General features: G+C 37.8%; 1 protein-coding gene and 1 non-coding gene across 2 annotated transcripts; one reads left to right on the top strand and one right to left on the bottom strand.

Annotated features, from left to right (window-relative positions):
- The first annotated feature begins 419 nt into the window (after nucleotides 1-419).
- TRNAC-ACA (transfer RNA cysteine (anticodon ACA)) lies at nucleotides 420-491 on the top strand. Its single transcript has one exon. It is a non-coding gene; the product is annotated as a tRNA-Cys (tRNA).
- An 8,917-nt stretch (nucleotides 492-9,408) lies between these two features.
- LRRD1 (leucine rich repeats and death domain containing 1) lies at nucleotides 9,409-25,547 on the bottom strand. Its single transcript, XM_005908820.2, has 5 exons — nucleotides 23,622-25,547; nucleotides 19,020-19,218; nucleotides 12,478-12,639; nucleotides 10,257-10,374; nucleotides 9,409-9,646 (listed from the first exon to the last, which is right to left on the bottom strand). Exons 1-5 carry the CDS (start codon nucleotides 25,545-25,547, stop codon nucleotides 9,460-9,462), a joined length of 2,592 nt encoding a protein of 863 aa, XP_005908882.1. The 3' UTR covers nucleotides 9,409-9,459.
- Between the last annotated feature and the right edge of the window lie 274 nt (nucleotides 25,548-25,821).

Genomic DNA, 25,821 nt, shown 5'->3' with positions numbered 1-25,821 from the left:
AATAACAAGTCTTACCAAGATAAATGTACTCTTGTACACTTCTGGTGAGGATATAAAATTGTGCAGTCATTTTGGAAAACAGCATGGTGATTCCTAAAAAAATTAATCATAGAATTACCATATGATCCAGCAATTTCTCCATGGTGATGCTAGTGCAGAAAGTGCAAGAGATGCAGGTTCAAATCCTGGTTTGGGAAGATCCCCTGGAGTAGGAAATGGCAACCTGCTCCAGTACTCTTACCTGGAATATCCCATGGACAGAAGAGCCTGGCAGGCTACTGTCCATGGAGCTACGAAGAGTTGGCTGAGTACACGCACCATCAGCCAGCAATTTCACTTCTGGATATATATCCAAAAGAACTGAAAGTTGGGACTTAAACAAAAGTTTGTACCCCCATGTTTATAGCAGTATTATAACTTCCCTGGTGGCTCAGATGGTAAAGCGTCTGCCTACAATGCAGGAGACCCAGGTTCGATCCCTGGTTTGGGAAGATCCTCTGGAAAAGGAATTGGCAACGCACTCCAGTACTCTTGCCTGGAAAATCCCATGGACGGAGGAGCGTGGTAGGCTACAGTCCATGGGGTCGCAAAGAGTCAGACATGACTGAGCAACTTCACTTCACTTCATTCACAAAAACTAAAGCGTGGAAGTAACTCAGGTGTCTATCAATAGATAAATGGATAAACAAAATATGGCATAAATTCACAATGGAATATTGTTCAAGCTTAAAAGTGAATGCAATTCTGAAGACATTATGCTAAGTGAAATAAGCCTGACATAAAAAGACAAATATTGTATGATTCCATTTCTATGAGATACCTAGAGACAGAAAGTAGAATGGTGTTTACAGGGCTGAGGAGAAGGGCAAAGGGTTAATGGGTTTGAAGTTGCAATATGGGATGATGAAAAAGTTCTGGAGGTGAATGGCAGCAATTGTTGCATAACCGTGTCAGTGTTCTTAATCCCGCTTAAAAAATGGTCAAGATGATAAATTTTATGTGTGCTTTACCACAGTTAAAAAAAATTCCATCCAGCCCTGTAGTCTCTTCTGTTAAGGTTGACTCTCCAGCTCAATCCCACAACTGTTGTTTGTCTAGGTTGAAATTTGGAAGATTCTGGTTGCCTAAACTAGACTATCAGATTAGTCAAATCTTATCTCTAGTATGTTGTCACATTTGCCCCCAGTGTATCTTTCCTGAAAGGTGTGGTTAGCATATTTAAAAATGACAGAGCTGGGATTTTGTTGCACTTACAGATTACATAACTCTATGTCTGTGTGTGTGTGTGCATGTGTGTGTGAGAGAGAGAATTGTATTAAGATTTGCTTCATTGATGGAGTAAGGTTCTAGGGGAATGTAACTAACCCTCACCTGAAACTGTTGTTGGCTACCATTGTCTACCAAAATCAAAACAGTATTGGTACACTGAGTAAGATTATGTTCAGATAAATTTCAAAAGAAGTGGAAACTCTAATTTCTGTAAGAAGCCAGACTTTGAAATTGGGAAAATAATACATGCATGCTATTCAATATGCGTTTGGGTATTTGTTCTATAAAGAATATGGGATAATTAGAAATAAACCCATGTACCTTACTGTCAAAAAGCTGGAATAACTGGAAGTGAAAGCACTGTGCCAGCCTGACTTTGAGGAGGTTTTATCACCTCTTCTTCATTTAGGTTGAGGTTAAAGATTTAATGAAGGAAGAAAGAACATTGCTATAGTTGAGATGAGAAGGCAAAATGTAAGTGGAAAGAGAATAATGTAGAGAAGTGATAGTAGCAACATTCATTCTCCAGCAGAGCCATGCCTAGGGGTGTGAGTTCCTTATTTTCTGGAGGCTATCAGCAAGAATACAGAAGTTAATAGAGTGAGAATTTGACAGAGGCACAAAGTTGCAAAATGAGGACATTAAAGTTTATGTCAGGCTCCAGTTACAAAGTATAAAAAAATAATTTGCCCAAGGCAAGGAAAAGTAAGATGGAGGTGAGTTACCCGGAAGGAGGAGACATTTTCTGTTAATAGGATATTTTTAGACCTTAGGACAATCACCACCGTATGGGAGACTGGGAAGAAACTTAAACTAAGGGCCTCAAAATGAAGGAAGATGCTTTTCGATTCATGCAGGAAGCACTGGTCCAAAACCAATATTATTTTTTAAGCAAAGAGATGGAAAAGCATTCCAGGAATAATACACAAAGAAACCAGGATTTCTGCTTCTACTTAAGATGAGGAAAACCACGTAAGGGTTTTCTTAAACCCTGAAATCCAAATTCCTGGAGAAAAAAAATTTCTAAAATCATAGCTTTCTTTTGAAACCGTTAGAGAGCTGTGATCATAAGACAACCAAGCAGACTGAATTTAAGTATTGACAAACTCCTCTGAGGAAAAATGGGACTCTTGAACCATTTCAGTTTTGGGAGAGCCAAAAAAATTGGGAGTTTTTCTTTGGGAGTTTCAAGAAAAACTAAGAGGCCACTATAGAAGCATGTAAGAAGTAATGTGCTAACATTGTTAAAATGAATTTCTGAAGGCCAAATTATTTTTGGTCAAATATAACAGAAAATTATTATTTTTTATTTTATTTATTTTTTTTGTGTGTAATAAAGTTTTATTAAAGTATAAAGGAGATAGAGAAAGCTTCTGACATAGGCATCAGAAGGGGTAGAAAGAGTACCCGCTTGCTAGTGTTAACAATGAAGTTATATAATCCAAAGAATATCTGGAGGTTGTAAAGACCTCATCAGACCTACTCTCATAATTTACATTTTAAGATAACACTGTCCTCAGGCAAGATACATCCTTGTAAAGACCAGGTCTACTCTCATAATTAACATTTTAAGATAACAGAAGGTTGAATCTAAAGACTGTCCTTAGGCAGGATACATTATTGGTATATAATCCTAAGGAATGTGGAGAAAGAAAAAAAGTTTGTCCTTTCTTTTTCCTTGAGAATTTCAGACCCCTCTCCCCTTGGGGACCCCTAGACTCCCTATCAACCTGTCTAGGAACTGACTCTCTCATTCTCCCCCCTTTTTTTAGGAGAATTATGTTGTCTAGGGAAAAGGGGCGTCGTTCTCATTTTATAACTACTTTCGAGCTGACAAGGGGGCGTTGTCCCTAAATTGGTGAGGCAACATATTTTCCTAATCCTCATATTGAGGATATCTGATCCAGGGGCCCCAAATAGTAGCTGTAGGAAGCTACAGCAGTAGCAGGAGTTTGAGCAACCATTTGTAACTTAAAAGCTTTCATGCGGCTAGAAACAAATCCAGTTATACAATTACAGATGCAGGGCGCAAACAGCAAGAACAAAACAACCAGAATTATTGTAATTAAGATAGTTGTCCACCATGGGGAACTAGTTAACGTTTCTCAAAGTGAGGCAATTGAGGCTTCAGGAGTATCCATGGCCCTAATCATCTTGTTCATGTGGCTGGTAAAATGAGTAACATCTGTGTGCTCATATCAGGTATATATGTACAGCATTGGGTATGAACAATGGCACAAGTTCCTCCTTGTGTAGCTGTCAGAATATCTAGAGCCAATCTGTTTTGTAAAACCACCTTTCTAATTTGTGCTTGTTCAGCATTAAGAGCTGAAATAGCCTTTTGAGAATCTTGTAATGTCTGCTGAGTAAAATTAGTCAAAGCATCCACTCGTAACATAACATCTGTAGTTCTCAAAGAGGGAACAAACGCTGTAACCAAATAATCATACCAATGAAATACAGACCTTGCCCACCGAGTTTTAAGGTGGGGTAAATTAGCAGGCTTTTTTGGAAGCTCTGAAAATATAAAGCCGTGAGTAAAGGCTAGACCCAGGGTGCATCTCCCTATCCAACCAGGGGGACGCCATGCCCATAGGTAAGAGCCACATATCCAATAAGTCCCGTTTGGAGCAAGCCAGCGCGACTGAGATATCCAGTCCCAATTCGTGCCTGGCCAGACAAAGGGAGAACCTGAACTGGGATTGGAAAACACGGGAATGATTACATTGCATGTTTCCTGAGACAAATATCCCAATTGTTTCCAATCATTGTAAGTAAGTTGTTGGCTAACTTTTGGGGACAGCTCTGTTTGTTCCCAGCATATAGAGGCAGTAGATATTAAACGTCCTTTTTTCAGGAGTTAGCCATGTAACCTCATCTCATATTTGATAAACGTCAGGTAAAAAAACCATTAGATCTAGACCTATTTACGTTATATGTAGCAAAATAGTCATTGAACCGAGACAATGTATAATCAAAATTAAAAGTTTTTAAAACATTATGTCCATAGTTAGAGTACAAAGTGTTGCACCAGTCCATTTTAGGGTTGGTAGATGTCATCAGATGAAGAAGAGGCATCGCATGTGATTGTTGTCGAAGGTATTCACAGACTTGGAGAAAGTCTTTTCCTTGAAGTGGGGATGTCCACCACAGGAAGCCTTCCACTGATGAAGAGGGGAGCGCTCCACAGACCCAGCAGTTAGATCGATTGTGGAATGCAGCATAGGAGTGAGCCCAGGAAAGGAAGACATTGTCTTGAGGATCCAACGGCAGACTCAGGATATTTGGAGTCAGCAGAAGTAAGCTCACATAGGTTATCAGGTCCATCTTGTCCTGAAGGATCCCGGATGAGCCCCCAAGATGAGAGGTTGCTATTGAATCACGCGAATACACCGGGATTCTTGGCCCCCGAAGGAGAAGAATTCAATCCAGGGCCAGAGACGAGGCTTGATCGCTCAGAGCTTTTGTGTAATAACGTTTTATTAAAGTATAAAGGAGATAGAGAAAGCTTCTGACATAGGCATCAGAAGGGGGTAGAAAGAGTACCCCCAGAAAATTAATCATGAGAAAATTTGAATTAAAATAAATATTAAAGGGAATTCTTTAGGCAGGAGTAAAATGATCTAGACAAGATAGAAATGCAACGAGGAATGAAGAACCCTGGGAGAAATAATTTATATATATATATATGTGTATAAATGCATACATATTGACTTTAAAAGCAATGATTATAAAGTTAGTCAATTTAAATATAGAATTAAAAATGCAACACAACAAATGAAGAGAGGAGAACATGCATTAAGAAGTTTTACGTCTTGTGTATTTTGCTATATGAATGTTGTGATTTCTAATGTAATCTCTAAAGTAATAGAAATAAAATCAGTAGAAAAATAATAAAATGATTGGTCAAATTAAGACAGGTAATGAGAATAAACATAAGAAGGTGAGACAAATGGAAAACATGTAGCAAGATGGCTGATATAAAACTAAACATATAGAGTGATGTCAGGGAAGATGGCAGTCAAAAACTCCTAGAATTCTCCCCTCTAAAATAACAAGAAAACAGACCTAAAATGTGTCAGAATCAATTTTTTGAGAACTCTGAAAATTAATCAAAACCTGTCAGCAATCCATGGAGCATTTATTAAAGAAAAGCAGCTGTATCTTGATAAGAACAGCAAGCTTCAAGTATTTTTAACCTAATCTACTCCCATCCTCCTGCAGTAGCTTTGAAAACTAACCACATGCATTTGTGAAGATCAGCTATCTTAACAGCCACTGATGGAAACAAAAGGATTTACATGGTATGGACCTAACAGAAGCAGAAGATACTAAGAAGAGATGGCAAGAATACACAGAAGAACTGTACAAAAAAGATCTTCACAACCCAGATAATCACGATGGTGTGATCACTGACCTGGAGCCAGACATCCTGGAATGTGAAGTCAAGTGGGCCTTAGAAAGCATCACTGCGAACAAAGCTAGTGGAGGTGATAGAATTCCAGTTGAGCTATTTCAAATCCTCAAAGATGATGCTGTGAAAGTGCTGCACTCAATATGCCAGCAAATTTGAAAAACTCAGCAGTGGCCACAGGACTGGAAAAGGGCAGTTTTCATTCCAATCCCAAAGAAAGGCAATGCCAAAGAATGCTCAAACTACCGCACAATTGCACTCATCTCACACGCTAGTAAAGCCATGCTCAAAATTCTCCAAGCCAGGCTTCAGCAATATGTGAACCGTGAACTTCCTGAGGTTCAAGCTGGTTTTAAAAAAGGCAGAGGAACCAGAGATCAAATTGCCAACATCCGCTGGATCATCAAAAAAGTAAGAGAGTTCCAGAAAAACATCTATTTCTGCTTTATTGACTATGCCAAAGCCTTTGACTGTGTGGATCATAATAAACTGTGGAAAATTCTGAAAGAGATGGGAATATCAGACCACCTGATCTGCCTCTTGAGAAACCTATATGCAGTTCAGGAAGCAACAGTTAGAACTGGACATGGAACAACAGGCTGGTTCCAAATAGGAAAAGGAGTACGTAAAGGCTGTATATTGTCACCCTGCTTATTTAACTTATATGCAGAGTACATCATGAGAAACACTGGGCTGGAAGAAGCACAAGCTGGAATCAAGATTGCCAGGAGAAATATCAATAACCTCAGATATGCAGATAACACCACCCTTATGGCAGAAAGTGAAGAGGAACTAAAAAGCCTCTTGATGAAAGTGAAGGTGGAGAGTGAAAACGTTGGCTTAAAGCTCAACATTCAGAAAACGAAGATCATGGCATCCGGTCCCATCACTTCATGGGAAATAGATGGGGAAACAGTGGAAACAGTGTCAGACTTTATTTTTAGGGGCTCCAAAATCACTACAGATGGTGACTGCAGCCATGAAATTAAAAGACGCTTACTCCTTGGTAGGAAAGTTATGACCAACCTAGATGGCATATTCAAAAGCAGAGACATTACTTTGCCAACAAAAGTTTGTCTAGTCAAGGCTATGGTTTTTCCTGTCGTAATGTATGGATGTGGGAGTTGGACTGTGAAGAAAGCTGAGCACCGAAGAATTGATGCTTTTGAACTGTGGTGTTGGAGAAGACTCTTGAGAGTCCCTGGGACTGCAAGGAGATCCAACCAGTCCATTCTGAAGGAGATCAGCCCTGGGATTTCTTTGGAAGGAATGATGCTAAAGCTGAAGCTCCAGTACTTTGGCCACCTCATGCGAAGAGTTGACTCATTGGAATAGACTCTGATGCTGGGAGGGATTGGGGGCAAGAGGAGAAGGGGACGACAGAGGATGAGATGGCTGGATGGCATCACTGACTCAATGGACGTGAGTCTGAGTGAACTCTAGGAGTTGGTGATGGACAGGGAGGCCTGGCGCGCTGCGATTCATGGGGTCTCAAAGAGTCGGACATGACTGAGTGACTGAACTGAACTGAAGCCCTATTAATACAGACTTAGGTGTAAATCTTTATGATCTTGTATTAGAAAATGGTTCCTTGTACAGTATGTATAAAGGATTGTGGTGCTTCAGAAGACTCTTGAGAGTCCCTTGAACTGTAAGGAGATCAAACCAATCAATCCTGAAGGAAATCAACCCTGAGTATTCATGGAAGGACTGATGCTAAAACTCTTCAGAGCCTACCTCTCTCTATGGAAGTCTCTCCAAGGAACCTTCTCGACCCTTCCTCAGTCAGAATCGTTCCCTCCTCCTGAGGTGGCGCCAAAGGACCAAGGAATTGGGGGAGTTCAGCTGCCCCACAAACTCAGGAAGACAGTGACCTGAACCTCTCTCTCCACCAGACTGGCTGCCCTTGATCTACACTATAAAAGGAATAATTTGAAATTTTGATCATGAGGTTGATATGCTTAGATCTGTGTTTTTAAAACATAAATCTGGCAACAAAATACAGTGAGCTCTGGGTGAGTCTATGGGTAAGACAGGAAACCCTGATGGGTGAGAGGGTGAGAGGTGAAGAATCTGCCTGCCAGTGCAGGAGACGCAGATTCAATAACTGGGTTGGGAAGATCCCCACCGGAGAAGGGAATGGCTACCCACTCCCCTGGGCAGAGGAGCCTGGAAGGCTCCATGGGGTCTCACTGGGGGGCCCATGGGGTTGCAAAATAGTTGGACATAACTGAAGAACTAAACAACAACAAATATGATAAAACATCTGTTTGAAAGGCTGTTGTAGCAGTCTGGCAAAAGATAAGAACTGGGCACAGTGAAAGTTGTGATGTTGTTCTGATGTTATCCAGTTTTCTTCTCTCTCTCACTTACAGACTAAAGTTTTCCCAAGAAAAGTTTCTGGTCTTTTATCTTTGAAGGAAGGATAGAGAACCTGCCTATGTCACTTAATTATTCTAGGTCTTACTTTTCTTATCTGTAAACTAATAGACAGTTTCCAAGTTCCTTCCTATTTTAATGTTCTATGGAAATACTTTGCTGCCAGTTGAGAATGTTAACCATCGACACCAACCACGGGTGAAACAAATAATACTTCAGGATTCCTCATTTTTCACTGACTTAAGCTCGTGGGGGGCTACCTGAGTGACTTGGTGGTAGAGAATCCTCCTGCAATGCAGGAGATGTGGGTTTGATCCCAGGGTTAGGAAGATCCCCTGGACAAGGAAATGGCAACCGACTCCAGTATTCCTGCCTGGGAAGTCCCATGGAGATGAGCCTGGTGGGCTACAGTCCATGGGGTCACAAAAGAGTCGGACACAACTTAGGGACGGAACGACAACAAGAAGCTAGTGTGACCTGAGTCTCCAAGTGATTGGGAATATTCTAGACAGTGTACAGTTTTTATTAACTTTATAAAATAACTTTCTATTTAAAAGATATAGACATTTTGTGATGTGAGACCAAATTAAACACAGTACTTAAACACAGTACATGGATTTAAACACCGTGTATCTTATTGTCTTTATTCTTGTTTTGGAAGTGCAACATGAAATACTGGTTCCCAACTACAGCACCTGTCTCCAGTCCTTCTCTATTTTTAAACTTTTCCCACAGTAATAAGAGTGCCTAAGGATTTATATTCACTAAAAAAGCTGAGCGCAGAAGAATTGATGCTTTTGAACTATAGTGTTGGAGAAGACTCTTGAGAATCCCTTGGACTGCAATGAGACCCAACCAGTCCATCCTAAAGGAAATCAGTCCTGAATATTCATTGGAAGGACTGATGCTGAACTTGAAACTCCAATATTTTGGCCACCTGATACGAAGAACTGACTCATTTGAAAAGACTCTGATGCTGGGAAAGATTGAAGGCGGGAGGAGAAGGAGACAAAAGAGGATGAGATAGTTGGATGGCATCACCAACTCCATGGACATAAGTTGGAGCAAGCACCAGGAGTTGGTAATGGACAGGGAAGCCTGGTGTGCTGCAGTCCATGGGATCGCAAAGAGTCGGACCCAACTGAGCAACTGAACTTAACTGAACTGAAGAATAGCTGTCTTTATATCTGTATCTCTGAAGGGAGGGTAGAGAAACAACAGAACTAATACACAAAATAGTGTCTGTAATATTTTATTATGATGACACTAGAGTAGTAGCCAAAATTTATCATCTCTTAGGAATTCATAAAAAGAGACATGACATGCATTTCTCTTCTATCCAGTTTCAGTTATCTAAGTGCAGCCTAAGTTCTCAGTTCTTATTCCAGATACACTGTTCAGAATTTAATTGCACATGAAAAAAGTTTTAAAGCTGTTATTTTGTCCATAATCTCATATGCTCCTATCATAGTTAGCGCCCGAGTTAGTTGATCTCTTAAAGCAGCAGTGGTTACTGACAAGTTGTTCTTTTCCATTTTCCACTTATCAAGTACTTGGTGGACTCTCTCGCTTAGTGAAACAGTGCTGAAAAAATTTTAAATAATAATTATTTTAATTATCAGTTAGGAACATTGTTTTAAACTGCAACCTAGATATACAGTTTGCCAGAGTGACTAAATTAACTGAAGACAGTCTATATAAAAATATAGCATAGAGTTTGACACATAGTAAGTGAATATCAGTCCTATGTCAGCCCTTGTTGCCTTGTATAACACTGACAATTCAATTAACATTTGATTCTAAGAGAGATTTACTCAAGACCTCAATATAGTTGTGGCCTATTTACTGTAGACCAGTGCATTACTGCTCCTGCACTACATGCTTGACTTCATGACAACTCTCTTAGGTAAATCTGTTTATTTTACTAGTGGAAAACTGAGGCATACAAAAGTTAGAGGACTTATCCAGGGTCACAAAACTAGTTGGGATTTAGAGCCAAGCGGTCTATCCTCAGAGTTCTTGCTCTCAAACTACTGTAACCATATGGATCTCAAACATACAGTAAACTAAAATCAGTCTCTTATAACAAATAGAGTTCATGTTAATATGAATGTTTCAGAAGCATGTAATACCAGTATGATATAAACCAGAACATGAGAATGGGCTTATACTACAGGTTGTCATTTATACATACCTCAATGCAGACTTATCACTTTCTGAGATTGTCAGGTTTAATTTTTGACACAAAAATTGAAAATGTGTTTCAGTAATATTCTTGGCAACTATCTTGAAGATCTTCGCTAAGATTTTCTCTACAGTGGAACATAAAAGAAAATTTAGGCCATGTGTTTTGAAAAATGTACTCTATTTTGAGTTACTATTATAGCTAGGTTTTTTACTTCTGTGCTTTTATACAATGTATATATCAAACAAAATTGAAAAATAAGTACAGATATACTAATTGAAATTTGAGAAGATAACAAAATAGAAATTTGAACCACTTAGTCCATTTCTTCTAAATTCTGAATAACCCTAAACATAAATAACATAAATATCAATTTCCCATAAAATGTCTATTTAGAAGAATATCATAAGCAACTTCAAAGTGATCATTAAACCCTTTAATTCTTTAAGGATTTGAAACAAATTTAACTCCTTCCTTCAGTTCTGGCTTTTTAATATGCTTCTTTGGATATTATCCTGAGAAACCAAGTTTAACACTACTATAAATACGGTGTACACACACATATATATGCTTGTTTTATATTCACATCATGTATTTAATGAATGTTGGCTTAGACATAACTAGAGTGTTTTTAGTTTAGAAAAAGCTATTAGCTAATATGAACTAGATCCATCTTTCTGTTAACCAGGGTAACTTGAGAATTTTCAAAAACTAGAGATCTGCCACCCCTCTATAATCATCTCAAATATGTTTAGTGCTTTCTGTTTTAAAATATTTATCCATACCATTAATCACTCAGGCTAGATTGTATGTTAATGATATAATTGAAAATCCAGTCTTCTAAGTGAAATTTTAAGGAAGAGACCCCATGTTCCTTGTTAATTGCAGGATAAATATATCTCCCATGATGACTTCCTCTTCAGTCTCTGTGGTGCCAAGCCTGCAGTGTGAAGGCCCCATGGGAATAAAGAAAGGCGATAAATGACTTGAATTCTCTTGTTTTTGCTGACTTTGATTTACTGTCATTGCCTGTTGAACTTTCCCTTCCATGGGCTAGAACCACATGAACCTTCTATCCTCAGGAACTTGAGTAACAGAATGTTAACAAGGAAGTTCAGTCATGTAACTTTACAGCCCTTCTCTAAAGTACTGTAACCTAGCAATAACACAGATCTTTAGAAAGGCCTTCAAGCTTTGTTTTACAAAAGTTTACAAAAGTAAACTTACCATTAAATATCCCCTTTTATGATAGCAGAACCAACTTGCATAGAAAGTTAGAGAAAAGAACTACTGTGACTTTTTTGCTTAGGCTCCTTCCATCAATGAGGCCGTCTTCTTGCATAATCTTCAGATAGGTAACCATACATATTGTGGCTAAGGTAACCATACATATTGTGGCTTACAGAGGACTGTGCATTTTTAGTGACCATCTCAACAGATTAAAGGATTATGATGGTATAAACCTCTTGATTACACAGACGGGGTACATAATAGAATGATTTGGGGGGACAGTTGTATATATTCTCTTTCCCCAAATCTGGATCATTAAATTGATTTAATACTTAAAAACTGCATTAAATTGGAGGACAAAAATCTGGATCTATTCTGAGGATTGACAGTGAGTGGCAAACTCAGAGTCCCAGGAAAAAGCTTAGACTTTGGGAACCCAAACCCAGGGAAAGAATGAGACAGTGAAACTTCCATCCAAAGACTTGGAGAAACCAGTCTCCATCTGGTGAAAGGGCATTTAAAGAAACTGGACCCAGTCTCTAAAGTAATCAGAGGAGTACTTAAGAACAGCAGGAATGAAGACTGCCTAAGGACTGCAGACAAGTAATAGCATTGGGCCAAGTAAACCTGATCTGTGAACTGCCTTCAAGGCCAAACACGACTTTTGGAACAACTGCATATGGTGACATAGTCCAGAACTGATAAAAAAAATTCAATATGTAGATTCTCTGAGTCTGGCCACGATCATGATGGCCACAACCTCTTGAAGTGCATCAAGGCTAGTAGATGGGGAGCAACTCATCTGTGACTTAAATTTACCTGTTTTTCAATGGTTCAAAATGTAAAGACCTAGATTAGATAATCTGAATTATCAAAATAAACTCCCAGCCTTCAGAAAAGGGAAGATGATAAATACTTTAATGTCCCTGCCAGATTGAAAACTTCTGATTAAAGCAAATTATTTGTTAACATACACATACCAGAAAATGACATTACCTACCATCTCTTTCATCTGCCCTCTGTAGATAGCGTGCAATAGTATATAATTGTTTTCCTTTACAGATTTCCATTGGTGGTCTCAGCAAAGGGTTATCATCAAAATTTATCTCCTTCAGTGAAAAAAGGTTGTAGATACCACTAGGCAGAACTGAAAGATTATTTCCTAGCAGAAAAAAAAATAATTGAATTATATCGTTTTGTAAAGGAAAACTATGGAGACAAATAACAACCATGTAAAGGACAGGGAGGTCTGGCATGCTGCAGTCCATGGCCACGAAGAGTCGGACACAACATGGCAACTTAACAACAACAACGAAAGGGGGTCTGTTGAGTCTCACTGACGCAGTGCCGGAGGAGCCCCACTGACGCAGTGCCGGAGGGGCCCCACTGATGCAGTGCCGGAGGAGCCTCACGGTGCTGGCAGATCTTAAGTTCTTGCTGTTGTCCACTTGCTAGGAGTGAAAAGGAGGATGTATAGAAACAGAGCAAGGATTCTTTTTTCTCATCGAGAATGACAGAATAAGATAGGAGGCTTTCCTCTTGCAATACCAGAATGGACTTTACAGAGTAAGTGTGATGGTACTTTTTTTCCAGTAATTTTTTAAAATAAACTTCTTGTTTCCAGGAATTTCAGATTTACAGAAAAGTTGCAGAAGTTGTATGGAGTTCTTGAATACTTTTCATCTAGTTTTAGTTTTCCCTGATGTTATCATCTCACATTATTATGTTACTTTTTTTGGGCCCATCATCCAGTGTGCAGGATCTTCAACCAGGAATTGAACCTGTGCCCTCTACAGTAGAAGCAGAGTATTAACTACTGCACTACCAGGGAAGTCCCCTCTGTCACATTTTTAAATCCAAGAAGCTAACGTTGACACAGTACTATTAAATAGGCTTTGGATGCTTTTGAATTTCATTATATTTCCATCAATGTCCTTTTTCTGTTCCAGTTATCTATTCCAGGATAGCACACTGCATACAGGTATGTCTTCCAGTCCATGAGAATTCCTCAGCCTGTCCTTGTTTCTCAAGATCTTAATGGTTTTGTATAGAACTGGTTAGGAGTTCGAAGAATATTTCCTAATATGAGTTTATCTGATATATTTTTTCATAAATAGACTGGGGTTATGGGTTTTTGGAAAGAACACCACAGAGATTGAGTGCTCTCTTCACCTCAGGGATACCTGACATCCACAAGATATCACTGGCGTGTTAACCTTGATCCCTTGGCTAAAATAGTGTCTGCCAGGTTTCTGCAAGGTAATGTTTTTATTTTCTCCTTTCCATACTTTGTTCTTTAGAACGGGATTATAAAGTCTAGTCCATCCTCAAAGAGTGGAGAGTAAGCTCCACTTCCTTAAATGTAATTTTTTCAAAACCATCTTAATCTATTGATAATATAAACTTGACATGAAAAGTAAAACTGTGATTACAGACAAAGAATTTGTCATCACTTCAAGAGGAACTGGGCTAAAGTCTGCCTTTGTGTTATTTGTATATTTTATGGTTGTGTTATTTTAGCCAAGAATAAAGGAACCTGGTTCCTTTTAGTGAAGAAAGGTTTTAGAAACCAAGATCTGGGTACTAGGTTGTTTCTTGGAGTATGTGCTGCTTCTGACTCATGTATATTCTCTCTCCCTGATATTACTAGCTCTGGGGAAAACCAGTTACCATGTCTTGAAGGGGCTGACATAGGAGGGAACTCAATTCTGCTGCCAGTAGCCACATAAATAAGTTTTGAAGCAAATCTACTAGCCTTAATCAAGCCTGTCTGTGGTACCAACCAATAGATTGGCTGCCATCTCATACAAGATTCTGAGACAGAGCAAGTCAACTAAACACCTTCTGGGTTCCTGACCCTCAGAAACTGTGTGAAATAAATATGTTATTGATTTGAGAAGCTAAATTTTGTGGAAATTTGTCACACATCAACAGATAACCGATATAACAGCTACCAGCTGAAAGTACTGTGAGATCTAAGGAGCTGCCAACTTCAGGGAAGGAGTTTGCATTTTTAATTCAGCAACTTAAGTGCCTGATGAAGCAACAATAGCAACCAGAACAAATGTCAACTTTCTTTGGAGAAAGATAGAATTGATGATAGACTTCAGGATTCAAAACAGAGAAACAAGAAAGTGTGGCTCACTCCCAGGAGAAAAAAACTGACTCAATTATTGTAGTTAACAATAAAAGAATTTTATTGTTAAAGCAGCTAATACAATGAAGTTTAAGAATATAAAGAAAGATAGTCTCAAATGAATGAAAAAATGGGAAATCTTGGAGGAGAACTATAAACTATGAAAAGAAAAATGGCAGTTCTAGAACTGAAAAATTTAGTATCTGAAATTAAAAGTTAATCCGACAGATGTAACAGAATAGAGATCATAGACAAGTCAGTAAACTTGAAGGCAGATCAGTATGAGATGCTTAAAAGCTGTGTGTGTACACACACACAGTTTTAGGGATTTGTAAGACAATACGTAAAGGTAATTGGAATCTTACAAAGAGAAGAGAGAAAATGAAGCAGAAAAAATTTTTGAAGAAATAGGTTAAAAATCCCCAATTTAGTAAAATATTCAGACCAGAAACAGCAAAATCCAAGCAGTATAAATAAACATGAAAACCACACCTTTAATGAATATCACAGAAAGTTCAGAGTAATCCTCTCAAAAAATCAGGTCCTCCACTGAATCAATCAAAAGTTGGAAAGCAATGACAGAATCAGCTTTTTCATAGTTCTGGCATTTACTCCAGGATTTTACAGTTAGTAGGACCCTGTTCCAGGAAGAAAATGGCAGAAGAGTTTTGGTAAGAGAGCACTGAGACTTTTCTCCCTGCCACTCTCCACTTCCAGGGCAGCAGCAGTCAGAGAGGGCTGGGGCGGCCTGCATTCCTGGTACAGCATGCTGGTATCAGAAAGCCAACATAGACTTTGTTCTTTGAATACTGTGCTTTTGCATTTTGACCTGTCTGCTGATCTTCTGACGGACTGGCACAGAGGATGACCTTTGTTTTGCTCCCCACCCCCCCCACCCCCGCTCAGACTGGAGCAGCCTCCCTGGTGGCAGTCGTTGTCCCGTGTAAAGACATACACTGTCTGTCTCCCCCTCCCCCACAAGGGAGGGGGGCAAAGAACAGCAGACAAAGAAAGCAGCAGACAAATTCAAAAGCCCAGGCAGGAGAAGGCTGAGGAGGAAGTTTCTTGGGGGAATTAGGGCTCAGAAGGGCCACAGTATATTCTGGGGGAAATGGAATGCAATAAGCATATTCAGAACTGGACACCTGCCCAGAAGAAAACTGAGAGAATCCTAGACTTGCACCTGAGGTGGATTTCTGGGCGTCCCACAGTCAGCAAAAGACTAAGACAGAGTTGTAGGTGGCCTGGCTTAGTGTTAACGTGCCCCAGCTTAGAGCCAAACTGCAAAGACTGGGAAAGTCGTATTTTCTTTTATGGCTCTGGGTATTGAGGACAGAAGCTATCCATACAAATACTAACCAAAGAACTGGGGTGGTTTTATATAATATCAGATAACAAAGACTTTAAGTCAATAACTGTTATAGAAGACAAAGGACAGTATATATTGATAAGAGGATCATTACATCAAGAAGATATAACAATTAGAAGTATGTACAAACCAAACAACAGAGCCCCAAAACATACTGGGCAAATTCTGATAGGATTGAAGGGAAAATCTGGTGGTTTTAAATTAATAAATGGAAGCTTTAATACATCACTTTCAGTAATGGATAGAACATTTAGTCAAAAAGTCATTTAGGGGACTTGAGCAGCACTATAAAGCAATTAAACCCAATAGATATACATATAACATTCCAACAGCAGAAGACACATTTTTCTCAAGTACACATAGAACATTCTCCATGATAGACTATGTATTAAGGCACAAGACAAGTCTCATTAAGATCGATTCAAAAAAAGCCAAATAGTATATCTATTCTGACCACAGTGGAATGACACTACCAAAGATAATGGAAGGAAAACTGGAAAATTTACTAATTTAAGCAGCATGCCAAATTTAAGCTACCACTGTGTCAAAGATGGAATCAAAAAGGAAATTATAAAACGCAAAGATAAAATGAAAACACAATAACCAAAAATTATAGATGCAGCAGAAACAGTGCTGAAGATGAAATCTATAGCTGAAAATACCAACACTAAAAAAGAATGTAATTACTTTATATATAAATTAACTAGAAAAATATAAGTAAATTAACCCAAAACTATTAGGAGGAGGAGGAAATAAAGATTGCAAGCATGTTCAGTCAATCAGTTGTGTCCAATTCTTTGCAAACCCATGGACTGTAGCCCCCCAGGCTCGTCTGTCCATGGGATTTTCCAGGCAAGTATACTAAAGTGGGTTACTATTTCCTACTCCATGGAATCTTCTTGACCCAGAGATTAAACCCACATCTCCTGCATCTCCTGTATTGGCAAGTGGATCCTTTACCACTGAGCCACTTGGGAATTTTTAGAGCAGATATAAATGAAATAGAGAATCAATAGAATCAACAAAACCAAAAGCTGGTTCTTTGAAAAGATCAACAAAATTGATAAACCTTTAGTTCAATGGACTAAGGAAAAAGAAAGATTCAAATTACCAAAATCAGAAATGAAAGTAGAAACATTACTACTGATTCTATAGAAGTAAAAGATTATAGAGCACTATGACCATTATTATACCAGCAAACTGGATAATCTAGAGGAAATGAACAAATACCTAGAAACACAAAACCTGCCAAGACTAAATCATGGAGAAAGACGGAAAATCTGAATAGATCTATGGCTAGAAAGAAGACAGAAGCAGCAATCAAACATCCTCCAACAGAGAAGAACCCTACACCTTGTAGCTTCACTGGTGAATTCCACCAAATATTTAAAGAACATCTAATGCCAATCCTCAACTCTTCCAAAAAATTGAAGAGGACAGAACACTTCATAACTCATTTCATGAAGCTGCCATTACCCTGATACCAAAGCCAGAAAAAGACACTTCAGGAAATGAAAACTACAGATCAATATCCTTTTTGCACAAATCCTCAACAAAATAAGAGCAAATGAAATCTAACAAAATATTAAAAGGATTATACACCATTGCGAGGTGGGATTTATCTTGAAATGCAAGGATGATACGATATAAGAAAATCAATCAGTGTAACATGTGATATTAAGAGAAAAAAGCTCATGATTCTCTCAATGATACAGAAAAGTCATTTAACAAAATTCAATACCATTTTGTTATTAAAAACAATCATATTTGTGTGTTTTTCTAATACTAGTACTTCAAAATACATGAATAAAACTGATAATTAAAGCAAAAATCATACAAATTCCACAGTCCTACTTGTAGATTTTAATGCCTCTCCAAAGCAACTAATACAAGACAGTATACCAATAAAGACAGAATATTCCAACAAGATTATCAACCAGTACTTATATGATATTTATAAAACACTGTACCTAACACTTGCAGAATATACTTTTTTAGAGTGTGTTTGGTATGATTATCAAGGATGGAAAAAATGGGTAGAAAAAAGATACACCACTAGAAGTACAGTGGTTTAGTTGCTAAGTCATTTCTGACTCTGCAACCACATGTATGGTAGCCTGCCAGCCTCCTCTGTCCATGAGATTTCCCAAGCAAGAATACTGGAGTGGGTTGCCATTTCTTTCTCCAGGTGATCTTTCCTACCTGGGATTGAACCTGCATCTCCTGCATTAGCAGTGGATTCTTTACCAGTGAGCCACCTGCCCCTACTTCTAGTCTGCGGAGAAGTACAAAAGAAGTTTCGATTCTGTCGTATTTCTTAACAGTCAAAAATATCTCAAGTATATATGTATCCCCTCTTACGGCTGATTCATGTTGAGGTTTGACAGAAAACAACAAAGTTCTGTAAAGCAATTATCCTTCAATAAATAAGTTAATTTAAAAAAAGAATGAAAAAAAAAAACTCAAGTAAATGATTCCTTATAGCTGAGAGTAAGCATATAGGTGGTTTTTTCTGTAAGCTTGAAATACTTTATAATAAAAATGAAGAAATATACTAGTCTAGCTTTGAGAATTCTGATATTTTTAGAATGACTTACTTTTGTTGTTGCAATTGAAGTGATTTACTTTGTAAAACACTGTAAGATATTAGATTACTATAGGGTGTAGAAGTGGGCTCAGGGTACCCAGCAGGGAAGGAAAATAGAGAAAATGCTGACCTAAGGTTGTGTGTGGAGAGGGAGAGTGAGGTCAGGTTCACAAAGGGAAGAAATACTGAATGATTAGGTATAGGCAGAGAAGACAGAAAAGAAATGAAAATATGTTCAGGTTCCCCAGCTAGGTCATAGCCTCTTTCAGGGAAGGAACTGGACTTTAGGCTTTGCTCTCATTTTCTGTATGTGCAATAGCCATTTCCTTCCAATGGGCACTTAATACATGGTGTTGATTGCTTGCCATTCTGTCTTGTCAGCAAAATTTGCAACCTAGAAACTAAAACTCAACTTACTGATAATCCTTATTGATTATACTTGACACTCACCACTCAAGTTTAGCTGCTGGAGAGCATTTAAAGACAGAAAAGATGATGGCAGATATCTTATTTGATTGTTGTCTGCGTTTAGACTAACCAGACTCCTCAGTTCCCCTATATTTGTTGGCATCTCTCTGATTGCATTATTTGAGATATCAAGTCCTTTAAGTTTAGTCATATTAGACAGCTCTTCTGGAAGTCTTGTTAGCTGTAACAAAAGTTAAACAATTATATTTTTAATAAATATTTCTATGATGAAAACTTTTTCTGAAATAAAAGGGAAGGAGAGATTTTTTTGTTTGTTTGTTTCAAAAAAGAAGATATTTTCACTATGTCACAAAGTCCTTGTGATTCCCTTCCTTAATAAAACCCACAACAAATTGTGTAACATCCAAATATCTCCCCAGTCTGACCAATGCTACCTATTCAACCCTGTGGCTTATTAACTACTTTTTTCACTCTCCCAACACTTGATGTTCAGTGCACCTTATCCCTTCTGTCCCTAAAGCTTACCCTGCTTTGATTTCTTCTCCCTGAAGTCTTTCTAAACTATTCTCTTCCATATTTGATCTCTTTCCTCCTACTCTCATCAACAGAGCTTTCTATTAATCCCTTGTGTATGTATTCTCCTTGGATTTTTAAATGACATAATGTATGTTTTATAGTTTTTTAATACATGTTCCCAATCATAATACATTTTGAGTAAGTGTTCAGTAAATTCCTTTGTAATAGACACACACAGTTTAGCAATGTAGCTTCAAATGAAAATTCCTAGTACAAAAAGTATTGCAAAGTAACAGGAATTAAAATACTCTGCTAAGGCAAAGAAGAAATACGCATCTTCAGAAAAAATAAAGTCATCACAAGTGACTTCTGAAATAGAGGAAGTCCTGTGAGTGCAAAAAAGTGTTTTGAATATGTGGGCTCCTCAAAAATAATCAGACAACAAAGTAAATACTGCATATTGAGCTCAGTGTTCTTCCATGTATAAAAGAAGCATAATAGATGACCCTAAGTTCAGGGAGATTAAAATTCAGTTTGGGAACAAAATGTATGCATGTGTATGCTCAGTCACTTCAGTTGTGTCTGACTCTTTGCAATCCTGTGGACCCTTTGCAACCCTGTGGCCTGATATTCGGCTCCTCTGTCCATGGGATTTCCCAGGCAAGAATACTGGAGTGGGTTGCCGTGCCCTCCGCCAGGGGACCTTCCTGACTCAGGAACCAAACCCGCATCGCTTCTCCTGCATTGGCGGGCGGGTTCTTTACCACTAGCGCCACTTGGGAAGCCCAAAATATACACATATGAAACAATCAGAGATCAGCACTAATCAATAAGTAATTCAGTGCCAAAATAATGTTTACAATAATATAGAGAGAGAATTTAGGGAATGTATATCAGCATAAATGAAAACAAAAAAGAAGCTTCATGTAGCAGGTGGGACTCAAATGGCTTTTTGAGAATGAATGGGAATTACAGGACACTCCAGGCAAGACAAATATCATGCATACAAATGGCCAGTGAAAAGCTGACAAGCAAAGAGATGATAGGAAGCAGAAGGAGATATGTTCAGAGAAGGAATATGGAACCAGCCTCTGGCAAGACTTGAAATCTGGTCTTGTTGGGAGGAGTCTGATCAACACAAATAGCTAGGTCTACAATTTGACAATCCTTCAAATATTCTTTAACAACTTGCTCAGCATTTCTTAGAGGAAGTGCCTCAGAACTGTGTGATGAGAGAGCTACTCTGAAAGGAAAATTTCTGTTGGGCATCCTTCACTCAGCAAAATAAAAGCCCTGTAATTAACCTTATTCCTGTTCTTCAGATGACTGTTCAGTGAATATATGCCGTTTATAGATTAATCTTTTGAGTATATTACCTTCACCCCAAGAGGGTTATCAAAGTGATCTTTCCAATTACAGAGGATATTCCTTTTGAGAGGAGTTTTGATATATCATTTTTCTCATTTGGTGACCTTCAAATTGATGTTTTAATGACGCGGAATGGTGTCTTTGGCAACCATCCACCCATCCAAGGGATCTAGATTCCTAAGAATGGCCCTGTGAAATGAAGGCTGGTAGTTTGATGAGTCCTGAGAAAAGGCAGGTGACGGACTCAAAGAGAATAGCAGAAGTTTCCCCGAGTAGTCTAGGCATGAACTGAGCAATAAGCATGGACCAGGACGGAGCCAGTGACGTTGGAAAAGAGAGAGGATCCAAGAGCTTTTTCAGAGGAAAAATGAAATTGCTTTGGTGTAAGATTCAGTATGACTGGTGATGGTTCCATGATTTCTAGATCGACAGGTCTGAAGAAAGTGGCATCACAAACAGAAATGGGGAAATTTTGAAGGGAGTTGCGTTAGAAAGAAAGGTGGGTTTGATTTTGAAGTTATATTGAGTTTGAGACAATAGAAGAATAGGAGAACAGAGAATATCCAGGGAATCTGTGGTACTAGCTCACTGGTGAAAGATTAGCTCCAGATATGTGGATCTGAGAGTTATGTGCATGCTGAGGTCTAGGAAGCAGTTAATAGAAAAGAGAAAATTAAAGACACAACTTTGTAGATTTCCATAGGAAGATATAGGAAGAGAAAGTGAGAGGATTATAAATCAGCCAAGGAATTAGTTGATGATTGTAGTACAGAACTAAAACGTGTCTTTTAGTATAAGAGAAACTTTTAAAACATAACATGTATTATTATTCATTCCATCTACTTAAGCAAGTATTTTCTGGAGTAGTCTTTCTGGAAAATGTATATATAGCTGCTGCTGCTGCTAAGTCACTTCAGTCGTGTCCGACTCTGTGCAACCCCATAGACGGCAGCCCACCAGGCTCTCCCATCCCTGGGGTTCTCCAGGCAAGAACACTGGAGTGGGTTGCCATTTCCTCCAGTATATATAGCAGATAGGTTTAAAATGTCAAATAACTTTGGGAAATGTGGGTTAAATAGAGACAAACCAATCTCTTTGTGCAGGACATTTGAGAGCTTTTAATATGCTGAATCCATTGTGATTCTCTAAGAGCCCAGTGCTTCACAAAGCTCATGTGCCTAGTATTTTTTAGTAACAGACTCTGGGAAATCTTGGGCTTCCCTTCTGGCTCAGACGGTAAAGAATTTGCCTGGAATCTTCCGGGAGACCCAGGTTTGATGCCTGGGTCGGGAAGATCCCCTGGAGGAGGAGCTGGCCACCCACTCCAGTATTCTTCCCTCAACAGAGGAGCAAGAATTCCATGGACGGAGGAGCCTGGTGGGCTCTAGTCCATGAGGTTGCAAAGAGCTGGACACATAACACATACTAGGAAATCTTGCTGTCCATAATAGTCCCTTGTGACTTGTGTGACTTGTTAAAGTCGCTCAGTTGTGTCTGACTCTTTGTGACCTCATGGACTATACAGTCCATGTAATTCTCCAGGCCAGAATACTGGAGTGGGGTAGCCTTTACCTTCTCCAGGGGATCTTTCCAACCCAGGGATCAAACCCAGGTCTCCTGTATTGCAGGCGAATTCTTTACCAGCTCAGCCACAAGAGAAGCCCAAGAATACTGGAGTGGGTAGCCTATCCCTTCTCCAGATAATAGTCCCAGCCTCTATCAAATTAATTTGACTGTGGTGGTCAAATTAAAGATAGCTAGGTAATAGCTGTGTCCTTTTCACTTGTTTACTGAGATCTTAATATATAAATCAAATTCTTTGATTTTTAAAAAATATTTCCATAAAATTCAGTCAGTGTTGAGTAAACTGAAATGCTGTAAGAACATTTATACCCATTGATCTAGCAGTTCTTTAGGGGAAATTCCATAGGGAAATAGTAAAATATGAAAAGGGTACATTTATGAAGAAGTTCAATCATAGCATTATTTATGATAAAAATTAAAACATCATAGAATGCTTAACAACAGAGGATTAGTTACACATATCATGCATTGGTTATAATAATTATTGGGAAGATTATGTTATGGGTAAATTTGTATATGTTAAGTGAAAATGGAAGACTTTGAAATTGAGTATGCAGTATTTCTACAATTGCTTATAAAATTATATAAATAAGAAAAAGCAAGAGTAAAAGTAAGTTAGGACTTCCCTGATGGCTCAGATGGTAAAGCGTCTGTCTACAATGCAGGAGACCTGGGTTCAATCCTGGGTTGGGAAGATCCCCTGGAGAAGGAAATGGCAATCCACTCCAGTACTCTTGCCTGGAAAATCCCATGGACAGAGGAGCCTGGTAGGCTACAGTCCATGGGGTCGCAAAGAGTCGGACACAACTGAGCGACTTCACTTTCACTTTCAAAAGTAAGTTGTATCAACATATGTCCAGTACTTCCGGAATTTATTTTTACTTCTTTTTTGTCAATTTTCCAAATTTTCAATAATGTGTTTATGTTACATCTATAAGTGAAAATAAATCTATAAATTTGTCACCTTTAATTACTTGGTATTTCATTTTAGTGAAATGTTTTCCTGTTAAACTCTTGTGTTGCAAAGTTTATTTGTAAGCCATGTTTGAGGTCAAAAAATAAAATATTCCAGCTAAATTAAACACACACACACTGCAGCTTAGACTCTGATCCCCTCAGCCCTCCCTTCCTCACAAAGCCCAAGCTGTCTCTTACCTTTTTCCCATTTATCTGGCTTATATTCAATTCTTCCAGTGATTGAAGGTGGCAAAGTTCAACAGGAAAATATATAAATTGATTGTTTGAGATGTTTAATTTCTGGATTCCTTTTAAGTTACAGATTTCTGAAGGTATAGTCTGTATTTGGTTTTCTGAAAGATCAAGTACTCTCAAATTGTCTAAAGTACACACTTCTGTGGGGAAAGTTTCCAACTTATTATAGCATAAAATAAGAACATGGAGTGATACCATGTTGGAAATAGATGGTGGTATTTTCCTTATTTTGTTTTTACCAAGATCCAGGTATTCAAGATTAATAAGAGAACATAAGTGCTCAGAAAATAAAAGGAGTTTGTTTTCATTAAATTCTAAATGAAGCAGTTGTTTACTGAAAGATATGTCTACAGGTATTTCTGAAATATAATTTCCATTTAAACTCAAATAATAAAGAGAGTCTAAAGCACACAAACCTAGTGGAAAATACATTATTTTATTATAACTCAATTCAACTTTAGCTATGTTTTTGCAGCTTTTTATTTCAATGGGAAAATCTGTGATAAAATTTCCTGAAAATTCTAGGCTGAACATATTATTAAGATGTGAAATATATTCAGGTATTTTCACTAGATAGTTTCTGTTTATATGGAGTTTTCTTAAATTTTTAAGCTTATGGATGTTCTTAGGAAGTTCTGTTAATTTATTATCACTAAGACTAAGGCATTCCAACACTGCACAGTGGGAAATGTTCTCTGGCATGTCTTTCAATAAATTTTTATCAAGTATTAGAATCCTGAGTTCCTTAAAATTCTCAATTTTGTTTGAAATAACTTCCAATTTATTGTCTGTCAGTTGGAGTTCTTTCATTTTGAGCAATAAAAAAATTTCCACAGCCAAAAAAGTAAGTTTATTGTGATCCAGTAAAAGTTTTTCTAAATTTTTAAGCTCCTTAATTTCTTTTGGCAAACTGTTTATCAGGTTTCCAGTAAGATTTAGTGAAATTAACTTGGGAAGGAAGCACAAAGCTTTAGGAAATATTGTTAACCGATTATATTCCAGATTAAGAGCCCTCAAGTTTTTCAAACTAGACAGGGCATCCGGTATATGTCTTAACTTATTTTTAGCCAAATTTAAAATTTCCAAGTTTTTAAGACTTTCCAAGCCAGAAGGAAAATCCTCAATGCAATTGTTATTTAAAAATAGTTCCTTGATATTCCCAAGCTGTGATATTTCTTTAGGTATATGTGATATTTGGTTGTAACTGACATTTAATAGTTTTAAATTATGAAGTAACTGAATTTCAGATGGAAGTGTTGATAGCCCATTTTTTTGTATGGATAGAATTTCAAGTCCTAGCATATCCCTTGAGTCTGCCCCTTTAAAACTTTTGATTTCATTCTCATCTAAATACAGATATTTTACATATTTGACTTTTAAAATGTCCTTAGGGAATTCTTGTAAACCCTTGGCTTTGAGGTTAATTGTGAAGTTATCTGATGGTAAGCCAGATCCTTTCTGATTTTCTTCAGAGAGTTGTGGACTAATTTTTCCTAATGTTTCATGAGATAGGGAGTCAACAAAAGCCTGATATTCAGCCCTCATCTCAGTTTCTGATAATGATGAATTTTGTGAAATTCCAGTTTTTGACTGCAGGCTGTCATATGTAGTAATTGTTTCAGAAAATTGGAGACTTTTCCTTTGTTCTTCATTTTTCTTAGACTTACTTCCAGAGGAAGATGCTAATGTGTTTTTACTAGGATGCGTTTCATAAATTTGGTTGGACGATGTCTCATCAGAATCTTCCTTTAACAAGTTTGATGTTTCTTTAGTAAGTCCAGATTCCTCCACTGACCGTGATCTAGATTCTTTTCTATATCGACTAATGATATCCTCTAGCTCTTCTGAAGTACGCTTCTTTTCAGACATCTTATTTGTGGGTATATTTTATACCAATACAAGATTGTAACTCAGTTATAATTTTCACGTTTAATTTTTTTCCTTTGAACCTACAAAACAAATGTTGATGTTAAGAGATATAATAAAGATGTTAAAGTTACAAAAGAATTTTAATACAATAATTTTTATTCTATAATGAATAATTTCATAATCATTAAAAAACATTTATAATTAATTAACTTATATATAATTACTGGCTAAAGACAGTTTATTGATTGGATGCATTTATCACATGATACTCTTA

Source organism: Bos mutus, chromosome 4, assembly GCF_027580195.1.
Source record: "Bos mutus isolate GX-2022 chromosome 4, NWIPB_WYAK_1.1, whole genome shotgun sequence".
Taxonomy (NCBI): domain Eukaryota; kingdom Metazoa; phylum Chordata; class Mammalia; order Artiodactyla; family Bovidae; genus Bos; species Bos mutus.
Note: the sequence above shows the minus strand (reverse complement) of the source record. Positions and strands in the feature narration are given on the sequence as shown.

Coding starts and splice junctions, on each gene's coding strand:
- LRRD1 (XM_005908820.2), bottom strand. CDS start 25,547: ATGTCTGAAAAGAAGCGTACTTCAGAAGAGCTAGAGGATATCATTAGT. Junction 10,375..12,477: donor GAGGGCAGATGAAAGAGATG/GTAGGTAATGTC, acceptor GTTCCACTGTAG/AGAAAATCTTAGCGAAGATC. Junction 9,647..10,256: donor AGTGATAAGTCTGCATTGAG/GTATGTATAAAT, acceptor AAATTTTTTCAG/CACTGTTTCACTAAGCGAGA.